The 17,481-nt window shown below is 46.4% G+C and overlaps 1 protein-coding gene across 2 annotated transcripts in view; it reads left to right on the top strand.

Annotated features, from left to right (window-relative positions):
• LOC126537172 (glutamate receptor 1-like) overlaps positions 1 to 17,481 on the top strand; it is a 273,941-nt gene that overhangs the window by 242,417 nt on the left and 14,043 nt on the right. For both annotated transcript variants that reach the window (XM_050184357.2, XM_050184358.2), the window contains exons 12-15: positions 8,463 to 8,661; positions 12,899 to 13,143; positions 14,435 to 14,543; positions 16,145 to 16,282. In XM_050184357.2, the coding sequence (XP_050040314.1) occupies positions 8,463 to 8,661; positions 12,899 to 13,143; positions 14,435 to 14,543; positions 16,145 to 16,282 (691 nt within the window). The remainder of the gene's footprint in view (positions 1 to 8,462; positions 8,662 to 12,898; positions 13,144 to 14,434; positions 14,544 to 16,144; positions 16,283 to 17,481) is intronic.

Here is a 17,481-nt window from a genome sequence, read left to right as displayed (position 1 = left end):
TTATTTGAAGAAGTTATGACTCCATAAGTATAATTACAAAATATGAGTCGCCAAATTACCGCAACCCACACTTGAAATCGCATTAAACATTAATGGTGATGAATGCCACGGATATCATTCTTTTTTATTTATCGAAGAGCCTTAAATACAGCTCGTCATTAGTCCGCAGATGCTGCAGGAATAATGTCGGAATCGCGCAAATCTGCTTCTGTTAAAAATAATTATTTTATCCGTTGAGATTTTTAAAAGTGTACACTCTGCTCAGACATTACAACTGGTGTCATCTTAGATAAAATTCACCAATATAAATGATGTTATGGCGATATAATGGGTATCGATCTGTACAAGCTTGAATTGTTATATGCTCACGAATAGCGGTCAATTTGATGCTAGACGCGCCGGGACCGTAGTCAGGTCTAATACTTAACTATATTTTTTAACCTTAATCGTCATGCCGAGTACAGCTGCTGAAGGACTTACGTGCTGAAAGAAATTTAGGAAGTTCGCATTCTGAAGCAACCATTGTAAAGGTAGGTATACGTACCCACAGCAGAAAAGCATTTTTGTAGCAGCTACCCTTCATTTATTCACGTATTCTTAAGACAATTTTCGGGTGAACAGCTGCTATGTTCCTGTGAAGGTCTACACATATTATGAAATCAGAGCCCCATTAAAGAAACAATAGAATAAAAATGCACTGTAAGGTGGGATAGACGCGTCCGAAGTTAAGATAGCTTCCCCTGGAATTACACTGCCCCTACAAAAAAAAATGTCAGAAGAAAGACAGAAGACATATGGTAATTCTTGCTCGATACACTTTAGTTACACCGGAACTCATACAGCGCTATCACGGCGACGAAGGCACCGAAAGGAGCACCCATCCAGTGAGAACTAGCTTCCAACATAAATCATTTCGCTGACGCTGCATCTTCGGGTTCAATGCAGGAAGCTTCTTACATAACGCACTCCGTGTGGTGCACGCTTCGCGAAACCTCGACGTCTTCTAGGGGGAGTAACGTACTGCGACGCCGAGGGGCGGACGCGGCTATTTCCTCCCTCCAGCGGCGAAGACATTCGTAGCCGAACTACCGGAGAAGCGGTTACAGCCGGTCAGCTGTCAGTGGCCACCGACCGACCGACACGCGTGAGGTACGCGATAAGACCCGCACAGCTCGAGCGATGCTGGAATCGAAGTCGTGTCGGGAAGATGGGGACAGCCAAGGAGGAGGAAGGGGGGAATGGGGAGGGAGGGGAGTGACAGAGAGGCGAAGGCAGGTGGCGATGGAGGGCCTGATCAAACGGCGGAGGAGGCAAGTTGTGTTCGCTTCTGGGGCAGGTTTCCCGATTCTCGCCGCAGACTGCCGTCCAGGGTCGATGAGAGACTGCTGCCGCAGCCGCGCGAGGCGCGCTGTGATGATGAGCGCATCGCTGCGCGGCGACCCCACTTGCTCGCCGCACCGGATACCTGTCCAACCCGCCACTTTCTTTCCACACCTGTCTCTGTCCTCTACAGTGCTTATCTCAACCCCACACATCACCACCCTCTCCCCCTTCCCTCCCTCTTCCTACGGTACCTCCTTACGGTTGCCTCACGAGCGGCTATGCTTCGCACTAGGCCTAAAAGGGATCTTGCTTGAGGCGTGACGGCTTTATGCTGTACAAATATGGCGAGCCAGGCGAGTTGGAACTGATTCATGATATCGCGTGCAGAAAACTACATAGAAAGAGAAGACAAGACAAGCGCTTTATCTTATTCAGGTGCTATTGCTCGACAAGTTCTCCGCGCCAAGCTGAGAAATATAAGAAAAAATAAGAGTTCGGACAGGAAGCATAGAAGTGCGGACTTTCGCTGTTGAAGTGTTTGCTGAGCTAATACGCTATGAAAAGACGTGACCGCCCCTATTTAGCAAGTTTGTGCAAGTTTCATGCTAATTCCACTTGAATTTGATCACTTCTCTATGCGTGACAGTAATGAAAGCGTGAGTGTGGCCAACGGAAAATAATACAAACGGCACTACGATACTAAAAACAACCGAATAGAGGCACTCAAACATAGACACGCCACGTTGAATGCGAACGTGATCGTTCAAACATGTAGTGTTCCAGCTATATAATTACGTGGTTGTCTCCCTTTCCTTCGGGACGTACACATCAGTAGAATGCGCGAAAGATGGCGATATAAGCATGTAGTAAAAGTCTTCAATTCTTTTCGCACGTGGCGTCACTGAGGAGACTGTAAAATATCAATACTGCCGAAGCGGGAAGTTCAAACTGGGAATGTGTGCGAGTTTTGCTGATAATGGAAACTCGCCAACAAGGGAAAGAAACAAAGGCTAGATACAATACTGCGCTATCTGGCACTGCATTTAGCAATAGCTTTTGTATGGTTGGTCACAAACGCAGAGTAACAGAATATACAAAATAAGGCACACGGTTAGTACTACAAGCACTTGCGGACTTTGGCTAATAAGAGAATTCCAGCTGGTTTCTCGCCGCTTTGCAGGAAAAGCAAGGCGGACAATATCCTCTTTTTTCTAAATAGCGAGAAACTACTCCAGCGCAAAGACTAAGCACAAATAACACGTCTAGGATAATGTTCCCAGAATTTCCGACATCTCCTTTCCCGCTTTTGCTGTAAACCAGAGCAGAAAAAGATCACCTTCGTTCTTACAACGCATCACTTACGAAACGCATCAACACAGCCGGTCAAGAACCAAAGCGACACAACGAATAGTGGTAGCGTGGAAAACCACCCCGTGAAAGAAATATGTCGGCTCTCGTATACCTTTCTTAACGCGCGTGTTTCCTACACCGGGCGCACTTTTCCATTAGGCTCGTATTGCCTGCTACGCGCGCGCCACATCACAAATCATTCGTGCTCTCGGCGCACGCTAAAAGATGCATACTCGCATCAGCGACGCGGCCGCGTACCGAGCAAGGCGCGCTCCGCGAAGTCGGCAGTTAATACTCATCTGCCGCCTTCCAACGTCACATGTGTTCGCGTCATTTGCGATTCGCCGAGAGGAGAGCCTCCTCCGTAAAGCCGTAAAGGTACTTCTCGACCTGCGGCGCGCCGTGCATGCCACCTTCTCCTCGAACACACGGACCCTTTCCCCTCGTACTCGTATCAGCACAACCCCTTTCTCTCGCACGCGGTCAACATGTCGTCCTTCCAGCACGCCTGCCTGCATGCCTGCGAGTGCTACCAGGAAGAGTTGACGAAGATGACGACCATTTGCCGGTGTGTCGTACACCCATTACGCCGACACGACAGAAGCCACCAGCAGCGCAATTGTCTTCCTCCACACCTCACCCCCGGCTCTCCTCCCCCCTCCCCTCATCCACACACACAAACACACATACACGATGCTCTAGGAATAGTAATTTGAATAGTTCTTGTTTAAGGCGACATGACGGAGATGTCTCTCGCCACGGACAACGAAAGTGTCTCACTGAAGCCGGACACCCATGAGCTATACAGTATATTACGCAGCAGCAGATAGCCGCCAGCCAGTACACGTTCCCAAGTGGTGTCTCTACAAATTACTCACCGAGCGCAATGCTGCTTAGCCTCAGCTGGGGATCGATCGAGGCGTTTTTTTGCTGTCGGTAACTGAGTGCCGCTTTCACTTGGCGTAGACGTTCCCTGCTTCTACAAGAAGAAATCGAAACCCCGACCTCCTTCCTTTGTTTTTCTGGTAACCATGCCCGCTTTCGTGGTTGGCTATGACACGAAATATTAGTGTTTAAAGCCCCTCGGCTCGTTAAGTGGCAGCAGGAAACGAAGCTGCAACACCAAGGTTTCAGTATGGTAGGCTAACTGGTCATGAGGGCACTACTGTGAACGCTGTTATGCTCCGCCATGTCGTCAAATTCCGCCGTTTTGCCGGTTTAAACCAAAGACAAGCGGCATAGCCAGCGCGTTAGCCAGTCAAAGCTGACAAAATGGCTAATTCGACATTCTGGTGCAGTTCGACCATGTCCAGGATAGCACTCAGAGCCACGCGTTGGCGGCGCGGCTTGCTGCAGTGTATCAGATTTGATTCTTTTTTTAAAATTGAAGTTTATCTACGAGAGGCTGGCACCATGTGTGATGCTGGATACGCCTTCTAACTCGGGCGAAAAGTACACGGTAGTGATGGGCCAGTCCAAAGAAACAAACAAACAAATAAGCAAGCAATACAAAATATTGAAATACAATGTAAATAAAAGCCGACAAGTGCTAACTCGTAGTTCAAAGAAGTTCAAATTTACACATTTTACGTCACAAGATAGAGAATTTCCCGCCAAATATTGACATATCAGACTTCTTTCTTACACGGTGGCCGCGCATAAGACGACATATTAGTTTGCGCTGTTGCTTGTAGGAGAGAAAATAAGGTTTACCTATTTGCCTGGATAAGAGAATAAGATTTGCCTTTAGAGGAGCAGACAGCAATGCACACTTCGTTTGATGTTTAAAACGAAGCTGCGCATTGTGAAACCGCAGTGTGCAACAAAAACTTTGATACCACGCCCAAGTTACTTTTCCGTTTGGAATAACGGCATCTGCGCGGGAGCCATCGAGCAGACAATGCATAATTCACAATATCGGATTAGCTTACAACAGTGATGCGGATTATCGTATTCCTGACGCGGCGTTTATGTGGAATCATAGCATGTCTAGAAACTGTTTGTATACACTGGCAGGCAAAACCAGGCTGCTTCCACCACTTACAACATCTCCACCAGCAACGCAACGTAGGAAACGAAGGTGAAGCGAACGCAAGAGGAAGGAACGACTAAATTGCGCAACAGCGTGCACACTTGCTGTCAAATCTGCGTGGCCGAAATTGGCTCAGTGCCACATCTGGAAGCGCAATGCACAGACACTTCTAAGTCCAGATCGTGGGCGGGCATGTGCGTAGGCAGAGACGAAGTGTGACTGTCAGCTGGTAATTGGATTTATCTGTAACACCTGTCTCGCCTGGTTGCAGCGAAATTCGTGCGAGCAGTCTGCCAGCGCTGACGAAGGTAATATTTTTTCTTAGCCGCGCTTTCCTCCGCTCTCTTTTACATCCGTCGGCTTTGTAGCATAGCTTTTATACGCTGTTCTTGAGGCTCCTACTAAGATTGAGTAAATAAAAAGCGTACAAAAACTTGACCAGTGCCTCATGCAAAGAGTGCTATCCACAAAGGTAGCTTTAGCAAGGGTGAAAGCAAGTCCCGCCTAAGGATGACACGTCTTCGCCAGTTTGAAGTGTGTCTGCTTCTCATTTCATTAAGAGGTATCAGCACTGAGGGACGTCACACGACAAGGCGGAGAATGGTGACCACTGAGGAGAGCGGTGTAGGTACAGCGTGCCTGAATTAGCCGCCGACCATATTAGAACCCAGACGATTCTGTTTATGAATTCTTGCGCGATAGCACGCCTTTCCTTCGCGCCTGTCATCTGCGGACTCTAAATGAGTAAGCTCGTTTAGGTAATTAGGCGAGTTGACAATTTAATTAGAGTAATTGAATACATGTCTCTATTTCGACATCCATAAGTGCTATAGCTGGTTTTCGGCGCTTTGGCAACGAAGAAACCGCAGTACAAAAAAAAATATTGTGCAGGTGAGCATGACCGGTCCTGAAGGCACAAGGCACGAAAGATACCCCAGCTTTTTTTATCACTTTCTTTTTCATTTATATTTTACTTCCGAGGTTATTCGAAGCAGTTTCTCGTGCTGCAATGACCGCCGCTGCGCTTTACTTGTATATTTATCTTTATTACTGAGTCACATGAACCTACTAGGAGAACGAGAAGCACACGATAGATTTTTCAAGTTTGCCAGGAATGTAGTTAGGTTAGCTCCTGAAGTTCTCAGGGGAATTCGTTTTTCACTGAAGTAACAATGAATCAACTAACCAGCGAAGTGGATTCCATATAGGATGGCACGCTTTTTCGTTCTATTTTTTTGTTTTTGTTTTACAATATGGCAATCTATACTTTCTGAATTAAAATAATACGAATAGATGGCATACTTAGATGGCGAATAGATGGCGCATGATTGCACAGAGAAGTAAGTATATGAAAGGAATGGAAGCGGGGAGAAGTGGCACGCATCACGTGTAATCTTATCTTCGCGGCCGTGTGGGCGGAACTTGGAACAAACTGAAAACTGATTATTGAAATTGAGAAAGCAGCGTTCACACAAATCATAATGGGACCGCCATACCGGCACAATAAACTTGCTTCTTGTACGACCGTGCATTCCATGACGCAGATGCCATCCGTAAGCATTTATGGAGACAAAGAAAGGATCGAGTGTGAGCGCGAGACCCTCCTTAGTCTCGACTGTGCGTATTTAGTTGAGATCAAAGGCAAAAGGCACTGTAAAGAATTCTTGGTGGGAACGAGGGGGACACCTCCTTACTTTACCCTGCCTATAATACCTTAACGATCATGAATGCTTTCGGAAAATTGACGAAAAGTGCGCTTTTTTTATATATCTGCATTCTTGATGCCACTTTTTCCTAAGAAGATATTATACCAGGAATACTAACCGCGTTTACTCCTCTTATTGAAAAGGTAGAAAAAATATTGTGTAGTATTTATTTATGTGTCAAAATTATAACAAACTGCAACCTTCGTTTGACCATACGAAAAAACAAGAAATGAAACCTGGAGTTGCAGAAAGGCATCTCGACCGCGTAGAATAGACGTGATATAAAAAAAAATGTGAGACTGGGAGGTTCAGGAGGCATATTGTTAATTTCGCTCAAAATTCCCCAGTTCTGGACGTAGGTCATATGGTCTGACTCGTCATGTGGTCTACTATTGGTTGTTAATTCTTCAAAATCATAATCGTCATCACTTTGATTGTCCAGGAACTAATCATCGTCACTGGAATGATTTTAACTCAAAAACATCATTCCTGCAGTGTGGTTCTTGGTCCCTACGCGCGCCGCCCGCGATGTCTGCTCCATGTTAGAGCGCCGCTGTTAGGCGCGCGTTCCTGCGACGAGTATCGGCGTTGGCGTTGTCCCTCGTAAACGAGCGAACAAGCACGTTGAAAGATGAAAGCGAAGGCGGAGCGCTGCGTGAGATTAAAGACGGCGATAGCGAAGAGAGACCGAGGAGGAAAGAGGAGGAGGAGGGTGCAGCAAGACCATACGGCGGAAAGCGGAGGAGGAGGGTATGGTGAATGCGCGAGAAGCGTAGTGCCGCGCAAGACGGGCGCTGCGACGACGATGACTACGAGAGGGCGCCAGAGTAGCGTACGTCGCCTGTATGGAAACAAAGCGCTGCATGAGCGGAGGAGGTCTGTCTGCGGCGGCTGCTGTGAATCGTGCCCCGCGTCACCCACGCGTTGCCCCTCGTGATTTCCCGATTAGCGAGGTAGGCGCGCCACATTTCGCTCGGCTTGCAACGTGCCACACGAAACAGATCATCAGCGCCAGCTAATATATCACGAAATGAAACACGTATAGAGCTGCGCTCAAATTTCGCCATAGGGAGTACCGAAATCGTCGGTGATTGTATTATGATCTAGTGTTGGCAGACACAACTTCAGAGAGGCTGTTCTTGGCTGCCTAGAAAAAAAATACAGCCTAAACGCTAAATGCCCAATCATATTCTGGCAGTTGCACGTAGTTCTTTATTATTTCTTTTACCTTAAACAGCTCATGTTGGCCGTAATAAAAATATAAATAACAAATGCACGACGACAATTATTACGTCGTTGTCTACGCTTTACAGCGGCATCTAAGTATACAATACGGTTGGTCACAGCAATAATATACATGCGTACTACTCAGTTCAACTCTACGCCACAAGATGGCGCGGCCAACCTGATTACTTGCGTTTGCGTCCCCAGTATTTCGTGAACGGGTAATATGTATACGAACAAGTTAAAACTACATTAAAAAGCTATGCCTTGTGCGGTATTCCCGTAAACGCAGGCGGACTTGGCGTTTTACCGGATGGCCTCCCGCCCATCTGGTAAAACAGGTGGTGTGTCACCTTTTGGCGCTGAGCTGAACCAGACAAAGACAGAGCTAATATTGCATCAACCAAGTGTTTTCTACTTGGCTGCTGCTGCAATTTTCGGCAGCGGCGAATCGTGACGCATTTACACCACTACGAAAATTTAGACCAGCAGACGAAATAAATGTACTTGGTTACTTTATTATTTGCACAGTGCTTTTCTGGTTGAGCCCTGCGCCATCGGGTGGCAGCACCGCTCCGTCAGGTCACGCTTACGCCTCCGCCCATCCGGTAAAAGGCCCTGTCCGCCGGCGGTTACCGGAGTGCCGGAGAAGCTAAATCTCTCTATCATCGTGAAGGCATGTTTGAGACGCGCTTGAAGCGAGGTGTCGTTGCCAGTCATACGCGCTACATCTCAATGTGAGGACGCAAGTGTACAGAGCTTCTGAGCCACTTTGTCAGGGTAGCTGAAGCGCATACCTGCAGTGCATGGCCGGGCTCGCGTCGCAGGTCCGTGTCGGGCCGCATGGTGGGCAGCGTTTGGTGGTTCTTCACGCTCATCATCATATCATCGTACACGGCCAATTTGGCCGCCTTCCTGACCGTCGAGCGGATGGTGACGCCCATCAACTCGGCCGACGACCTCGCCAAGCAGACCGAGGTCGAGTACGGCACGCTGTGGTACTCCTCCACGCAAGAATTCTTCAGGGTAAGCGCGGCATTTCGGTTATATACTTCTCTTGCGTCGCTCGTGTTGTCGACGCATCTTTTTACTGCTTGCTACCTACGACCTGATTGTTGTCCCCGCCATCACGCGCGCGACATTTGTTTTTCTTTTTTGTGTGTTTCACTTCCCACCTTGTAAAACCGAGCACCCTAAAGTATGCGGTTGTCTCCAACATTTCGGCGAACAGAGAAAAATTACGTGAAATCCGGAAGTTTCACCTGAAGCGTCGATTCCTAAACAGCGACACATCATTAGAAAAAAGGAAAAGAAGGCTTTCCGCTCGAGGAGGACTTTGTCTTATCGTTCTGTACAGCTATATCGAAGGGGTAGGAATACTCTCATTCTACTTCTTTTTGTTGCATTGTTATTACGCTATTTCCTGTTAGTAGTCACATCTCCAAACAGCCTCTAACTATAAAAACAAGTAGGTCGCTGGTGGCAACTCTCATGCCTATGCGAAAAGGCAACAGGAAAAACGCCTATGAAAGAAAGAAATATATATGTAGACCCAGAGCACAATTTGGAATCTATGTGAAGCGAATCTTTCGTGAAGTGGTTCATTAAATGCTGTAACACTGTTCATCTTCTGCAGTGCGTTTTGCAGCATGGCGATTGCGTGCCTGCCGCAAAGTGAGGAAGACGCGGAAATCCGACTATGTGATCCACGTTACCGCGGATTGTGCTGCCTCCGTGATCGGCCCAGTTTTCATCGTGCCACCTTCTGGATCAGCCCAGTTTACCAGGGCACTATTCTCCGGAACGGGCCACCTTATCCGGCAAGAATCCGAATGAACAGACGTGCCAAATCCAGTAATAAAGTTAGATAAATGTGATTTAATGAAATCCCGCAATGAAAGGCATACAAATATTCGCTTTATTAAAAGAATTTTATGCTCTAAAAGGATTAAACTTGTTGCAAGTATTTTTAGGTACCGTTTATTGCTTCACTGCGTAATATATAGAACACAGCAGGCAACTAGCGGATATGTAGGGGTAGCACAAATTAAGCTACATCTACAGGGCGTTTTTCTTTAGACAATACGGATGCTTTTATAAAGGCTCTCTGACCGTAAGATACCTGTCCTCTTCGCATATGAGCTCTACGATGAGGCGGAAATACTTTGCCGCTGCTTAAGATACACTGAGAAAACTAATTAACAAAATTTTGTTAATTAACTTTTTTTAGGTGATTTTACTAGCCACTGAGATCTGCTGAAACAGTATGCACATTAGACTCAAGAAGCCCTGGAATAAGAAACCCTCGTAGGCAGCGTGGTCCATTAAAAAGTTTTCATGCATTTTTTTTTTGTGCGTGTGTGCGCGCCTGTGTGTGCGTGTGCGACTGCTGAAGCAGACAGACGTAGCGCTAGCAATTGCTCGGACTGTGCTTCTGCGACCCTTCGATTTACGACCCTTCTCGACAAACTAAACCCGGAACGTTTCGTCTTTAAAGCCGAAGCTTATAGTCAAATGCGAGCAACCTCACCGCCTCTCTTATGGTTCTCCACGGATTCCTGGTGTGAGTGCCTGCGGATAAACTATGCGATTGTGCGGTATAAATCGAGCCGTCTAGATTGAGCAGCCGCGAAGAAGAGGGCCGACTAAAGGGGGGCAAGCCTCCCATCGCTTTCTGGCACCGCTTGATTGCTTTGAACACTTGGCGTTCCCGCTTTGTCACCGGTTTAGGGCGAATCCCCAGGGCACTACCACTAGTCGCTCGCCTTTCGAGGCCAGAAAACTAGACTAAGCAAAAGGCATTTTCGTCGTATCAGCAGCCCGCCCTTCAAGACCTCCTATCGCCGGGAACGGCCGGCTGCGCGTGTCGTGACAGTTTTCTTTTTCTTTTTGTTTATTTTCTCTCCGTAGTGTTTGCGAGACGGTGACACAGAAGCTGAAAGGCTAAGCAGCGCAAGTCGGTGTCCTACCGCTGTATTATTTTGTCCTTCTTTCCCCCTGAATCGCTCTCTTTGCATGACTAGAGCGCCCTATGCTTGAACGACGGTTTCATTATTTTGCTTTTTGTTTATTATATAGATGTGAAGCATTATACTGCTGGCCTGTGCATGTAGCAAATTATGCACTATTATGCTTTGCCTGCCATATATTCTAGGGTATAGTAGATGAATTGTGGTCACAAGCGGCTCATTATTATTTTTTTTTTTTACCGGAATGTAAGACACCAAGGGCGCCCTTGGCGCGCTTTATCAAAGTTTGGCCTGATTTGCCCGTTATACTTTTTCGCTGTTCTTTATTGTTTTTCTCGATATGTCTTTTTTCCTACTGTTCTTTTGTATTTCTTCGAGGGAGTTTTCTGGCAGGGTGGCCATTTCTTCCCTACCAAAGTAAATATAGCTGGTAAACAGCCAACGTTCATGTCTCATCTTGGTGAACTTACGTGATATGCCTTGTGCACAAGGCTGGATACGTTGTATCTTCCAGGTGAATTCGCGAGAGGGCCAGGCCTACCATGCAGGAGACGCAGCTCTACCATATTTTTGCAACGTCGGGTGATATATGGATATACGCGCTGCATCGAGCAGCAGCACACTATGTTGCTGCCGTAAGCTGTTGCTGTAGTAGCTCACCGACAATGACCATCATAATGTCATCAAGCCAAAAACAAAACTCAATATTCACGAAATAAAACTGACTCTACGACTAACTGCATCAACAGAATATTTTTTAAACGAAGCTTTCCTGCCGTGTTTCAGGCACTTTTTCGTACTTACCTGGCCTCAAATGCCGAACGCCATGGCCGCATGCTCCGACAAGCGGCATAAAACAGCCTTTCTTGCAGACAAGCCAGCACGTTCAGACGCTTGGCGCGTTTCGATCCGCACTTTGCACTAGAAGACACCGACGCATCATAAACAAAATGAGTGCAACGCGACACTATGGATATACCACTGAAAATTGACTCAAATACATGTATGATGTACTGCATGTACATATGTGTATATAATATCCAGCCTGTCTATAATTGCCTGCAAATAAGATCATTTCTTCGTAAAACATGATGCTTTTAATACTAAATATGCCTTGACGTCCACACTTCATATCACGCACACATTTGTTAATGAGCCAATAACATCAAGAATGCTTCGCTTTACACAGATGTCAACTGGAGTTGAGTCTGCCTGTTGTTGTTGCTGGTGGTGTTTTATCCACTTCTCTCAGCGTATGTATTTGCCTTATTTTTATGTTACTCCAGGTATGTCATGAACGGTTCACTTTCTTGATATTTCCGTTACGTCAGCGTACTCTTGTTTGACGTTTACGTGTTACCAGGACTTCACGTTTATAAGTTAGGATGTTACCAGGACTCTTATGTTACTATATATAACGAGAGTTATATCACTCTGCTGTGATTGTAACCCTTTTCATATTTAATCTAATGATACCCATGCCTACATAATTTTAACCTCACTGCCTACTATGTCCCTCTCCCTCTACATTACTTTCGCCTCAGGTGTGATTCACTGTATTTCCCTAATGCAGTCTACTCTCTTACTTCAACCTTTGCGAGACCACACGATTTGGTCGAATTATCCGGAATGTCGAGTTAGCAGACGACGGCAAAATTAGCGAATTTCAATATATTTTTATTGTTTATTGCTCGTAATGTCTTTTCGTTTCTTGATCTTGAAGCACGACTCAACCAGCATGACGCGAATAGCACCGACATGTTTAAAAGTTGTCTCAGCGTAGCACGACACGAAACAAGCGGGAACGAATTGCTTCACGGGTGAAAGAAGCCTGGGATATAACAAGATAGAAAGATATTAAATATAACGGCTGCACGGCTAGGGAAGCAGTACCACCATCTGCTAAATTTCTTGTGTTCAAGCTATTGGTAACCGTTACGAGCATGAGGGCGCACAGGTGGGAGCCGAATTAACCAAAGCGGCATGTTTTCGAGTACAAACTAAGCGCGTCCTCCTTTCGTAGCAATGTGTAGTATTTCGCCAGGCCTTTGCAGTGCGTTCGAATTAAGCGAGAAGCCGAATTAGCCTAGGGCGAATGAACAAGAGTCGATTGTATTACAGTTATAGTGATATACTCACGGATACCACTTGGTCTTGAATTATGTGTCCATTACGCCTCCAGTGGCGACGACTGTTGGGCAAAATGGCAGGCTTTCAAATGAAAGAGAAAGAAATCTGTCTTTCAATTTATCCTTCTCGTCGTCCTTCTCTTCCCCGCGCCTGTCGTCACGCAGAGATCAAAAATCGCAGTCTACGCCCGCATGTGGGAGTTCATGAACTCAAACAGCCGGGTGTTCACCTCGTCGTACGAGGAGGGCATTCGGCGCGTGCGCGAGTCCAAGGGCAAATACGCCTTCCTCATGGAGTCCACCAAGAACGACTACATCAACGAGCGCCAGCCCTGCGACACCATGAAGGTGGGCGGGAACCTGGACGCCAAGGGATACGGGGTGGCAACACCCCTCGGATCTACACTCAGGTAAGCGTTGCCTCAGCCGAAGGCCAAACATTTATAGCACGTCCAGCTAACACGGTTCACTCGATCATGATCATCATCATCAACAACAACAGCCTATATACATTGTTACTGGACGAAGACCTCTCGCAGCAATATCCAGTTACCCCTGTCTTGTGACAGCCGACTCCAAGTTGGGCCGGCAAATTTTCTAATTTCATCACACCACCTAATTCCCTGCTGTCCTCGACTGCATTTCCCTTCCTCTGGCACCCATTTTATAACTCTTATATGTACCGCCAGTTACCTGCCCTATACGCATTACATATCCTGCTGAGCTCCATTTCGTTAATCTTAATGTCAGCTAGAATGTCAGGTAACCCCGTTTACTTTTTAAGCCACATCGCTGTCTTCCTGTCTCTTAAAATTACGCCTAACATTTTCGTTTCATCGCTCGTCGCACGCGTGGTTAATAATAGTCTACAATTCCCGTGGAGAATTGCAGAAGGATGATTTGAGTTATATTTTCTCGAGCTCAAAAACGCGTTCGTTAAGATCAGAATAGTTTGTCCCGATTGATTGATTGATTGATTGATTGATTGATTGATTGATTGATTGATTGATTGATTGATTGATTGATTGATTGATTGATTGATTGATTGATTGATTGATTGATTGATTTTACCAACCCGGAGGAACCACCGGGCTTGGCGCCGCAGTGGAGGGCTCCAGGTTGATCTTGGTTCAATAATTTTCCTTAACGATCGCCCAAATCTAAATACACGACCAGCTTTTTCTCTTTTTTTTTTTCAATGCACCGTCATCGCACTGCAGCTACCATGGCCAGGAATCGAACCAAGGGCATTTCGCCCAGCACCAGGATGTCACAGCACTGAGTCACAGCAGTCGATTCGATCCTTCGCTGCTGAATATTGCAGACATTTTGTCAGCGTCGCCTCGACCTCCTAAATGCAGACGAGAAGTTTGTTCACGAAAGGTATGCATAATCACAAGTATAAAAAATAACAACGCAAAGCAAATAGGAAGAGAAAAGTGGACACTAGATGTGGCTGAAACTCCATCGACAGGCTCCCCCTTCCACCGGGCCTCCCCCCCCCCCCCCCCCAAAAGAAATAAGAAGAAATCATCAAAAATAGGTCAGAGGTGTAACAGAAAAATAAAAAAAAATAATGTTAACGACAAAATAAGCGTTTCTGTAGAACCTGTACTACAGCCGTAAAAGTTCACTCCATATATTTTTTCGGGGCTGTCAATGCGACACACTGACGCACGACGCTCGTTCTTGGACTGACAGGGACCGCCTTAACCTGGCCGTGCTGACTTTCAAAGAGAACGGAGACCTGGCGCGCCTCGAGAACAAATGGTGGTACGATAGGAGCGAGTGCAAGACGGGCGACAGCAAGGTGAGCAGCCCTGGCGACGGTCGTCATTCCGCGCGGCTTCTTCGGCAGAGGAGCATTCTGTGGCGTTGAACATGTCACAGCACGAACCGCTGCAGGAGCGCGCCGGTGTTACGGCGAGTGACTGTTTAGCGCCGTTTACCCCCGACAGTATAGTCCGTCCATAGTCGCTTCATGTCGCCGGCTTCCAGGCCGGCACTGTAGAAATATTGACAATTGGGCCTGTCAGTATGATTTCATTGTGGATAAACAGTGCTATCAAACGCGTACACGGGAAAGAAGGGACAAGTCAGCGTGCTGTGCTGCACCTTCTCCCCCTTGCGCTGTTTAGGCACAATAAATTTCAGGCCGCCGTCAAGTGCTGTCCAGACGTTCAGTATTGTGCATACGCTCACCGGTGATATCTTGTGAGCAAAAAGAATAACTCACGTTGAAAAAAAAAATGGTGGTCGTCCTAGCGTATGCTTTACAACGGTGATGTGCTACATCTGTCCATTAGTTAGCTCACGTGGTTTACAGTGAATGCACAGAATAACCACTAAGCACTGATAACAAAAAGAGGTCCGACCACGTGAAGAGTCGGTGCACATGGGACAACATCTGTAGTCACCAGAGATAGATTATATTCTATGTAAGGATGCGCGGCTACTTCGCGGACGACGCTGAGATATTATTTGTCTTAAGAAATGAAAGGATAGGGAAGGTGTCAAAGGCAAATGGAAGAAATGTGAGAATGGAATGACTATTCGCATGCCTAAGGCATGCAGTTAGAAGTTTGCACAAGTCCAGGGCAAATCTTTAACACCTGCATTACTATAGCATAATGGAGCGCTGAACCTGATTTCACATATAATTTGGTAGGCATCGCACAAGATTACCCTAGATTACACAGGAATCCATAGAATTGCAAAACGCTCGATAAAACAGCCATTCGCTGTATACGACTCTAAGCACTGACCCGTAGCATGGCTCAGTTCACATCAGGTAAGCGGGACGCGTACCAGCTCAAATTGAAGAGCGGTATTGTCTGCAAAGCAGCACAAACCCGCAACAAAATATCCGAAATTGTATATCAATCATAACGTTGATGTACTTCGTGGCACAGAACTGACGATAAAGCACGCTTAGATGCAGCAACTTGTGGAACAAGTGGCACTCTGCGGATTTCCGCAGAATTTATTTGCTATATTCAGTATCGAACGCCATTTCAAGACAGTCAATTGTCATTGTTTTCCACCGAAATCAACACGAAGAGATTGCATTCTTTGACAGGGGGAGTTGCCTAGCAATTCTTAACAAGCCAGTTCTAAAACCAATAGTTGTTTGAGTACCTACAATGTGTTTCCTTTTATGTCCTATGGCCCTGTACATTGTGCCACTCAGAAAGGAATCGAATGAATAAGAATCAAAACTTTGAAGCTATGTTACACTGAGCTATTTTTCAACGATCTTAAATGTGTAGATCTACTTTTCATCAAAATAACGCAAGAGTCAGCAATGCGGCACTTGTTTCGCACGCTGTCTTTGTCCACAGAGAAACGAATGCACAATTTTTACCGCTTCGAGCAAACTTGAACAGCGTGACTGGCGCCCTTTCCCGCCAGGAGTCGACACAGAACGAGTTGACGCTGAGTAACGTCGCCGGATGCTTCTACATTCTCATCGGTGGCCTCGTGCTAGCTATGGTGGTGGCCCTGCTTGAGTTCTGCTATAAGTCGAGGCTCGAGGCATCCAGATCTAAGGTAAGTACGCACTCGCCGGGCGCCGATTACGACTGAGGGCATCTTTATCGCGGAGTGATCTCGGCTATGCACTACTACCGCGCCCAGCACACTTGCCGAAGAGCGCGGGAGCCTTGTGCGGCTGTGTACATTTGTGCCATCTAGTCGAGGTCGCCTGTTCAAGACAGTTTATTCCCCAGAAAGCGGTGCCTTGTGGACAGGTCACAGCAAGTCGCGCTGCGCTCTGTGCAGCGATGGCAGCCGTTGTAGTGAGCGACCAGTTACCTAATGCGGCAGGACGCGCCTCATATTGGTGACTACTTTGGCTCACCTGGCATAGAGTAGTATGCCTGATCAGAGGTACAGTGAAAACCCATTGCACATAGCGAAAGCCACGAAATCACAGAGACAGGCCTTATCCGGCAACGCATGCTCAAAAGGGAGTTATTATCTCAAGCTAGCTTTAGCCCAATGCTGTAGACGGTGTAAATGCACTTCGGAGCGCACCGCTCCCGCGCTCGAGGAAGGTGTACCGAGGCCTATATACATCACGTGCCCATACGTGTTTTCGGAATACGTCATGCTCGAGAGAGATCGGGTTCATTGTTGGCACAGTCTCTGTAAAGCTATATCGTTTTTCTTTGCCACACCTTTCGTCCACTTCTATCAAATTTCCTAAATGTGCTAAGTTTAACTGTCTACCATTATGCACCAAAGCCTAGCGAGCTACTGAGATCATTCGTTCTCAGATCATATTTCCAGATATCTTATAGCTAGCTTTGACCGTATACAATTAGAAAGGAGAAATGACTATGCATCATCGAAAGTATGGCTACTGTACGTGTGAGATTTTCAAACCACCAAACCAGGTTCTTTAGTTTTCAAACAAGAAAAAAATTATCATGACCTGGGAAATTGTTACGCTATTAATACACAAATACAGTCTCGAAACTTGGCTAAAGGAAAAGTTGGATCTGTGAGACGGATCTTATATCTTTTTAATTAGGGTGCAATAGGCAGTGACAATGAGCAAGAAAAATGCGAATGTTAAACAAAAACAGAGATGGATGAAGCACGAGTCCCACGAAGATAAATCTCACAAACAAAATCGTAGGTGACGCAGGATATTAAATACATTTGTGTTTCTACGGGACAATAAAAACGAAGCGTTCTACCTAGTAGCTTACCAAATATGAATACCGGCTGCATGACGTTACAAT

Source organism: Dermacentor andersoni, chromosome 4, assembly GCF_023375885.2.
Source record: "Dermacentor andersoni chromosome 4, qqDerAnde1_hic_scaffold, whole genome shotgun sequence".
Classification (NCBI taxonomy): domain Eukaryota; kingdom Metazoa; phylum Arthropoda; class Arachnida; order Ixodida; family Ixodidae; genus Dermacentor; species Dermacentor andersoni.
Note: the sequence above shows the minus strand (reverse complement) of the source record. Positions and strands in the feature narration are given on the sequence as shown.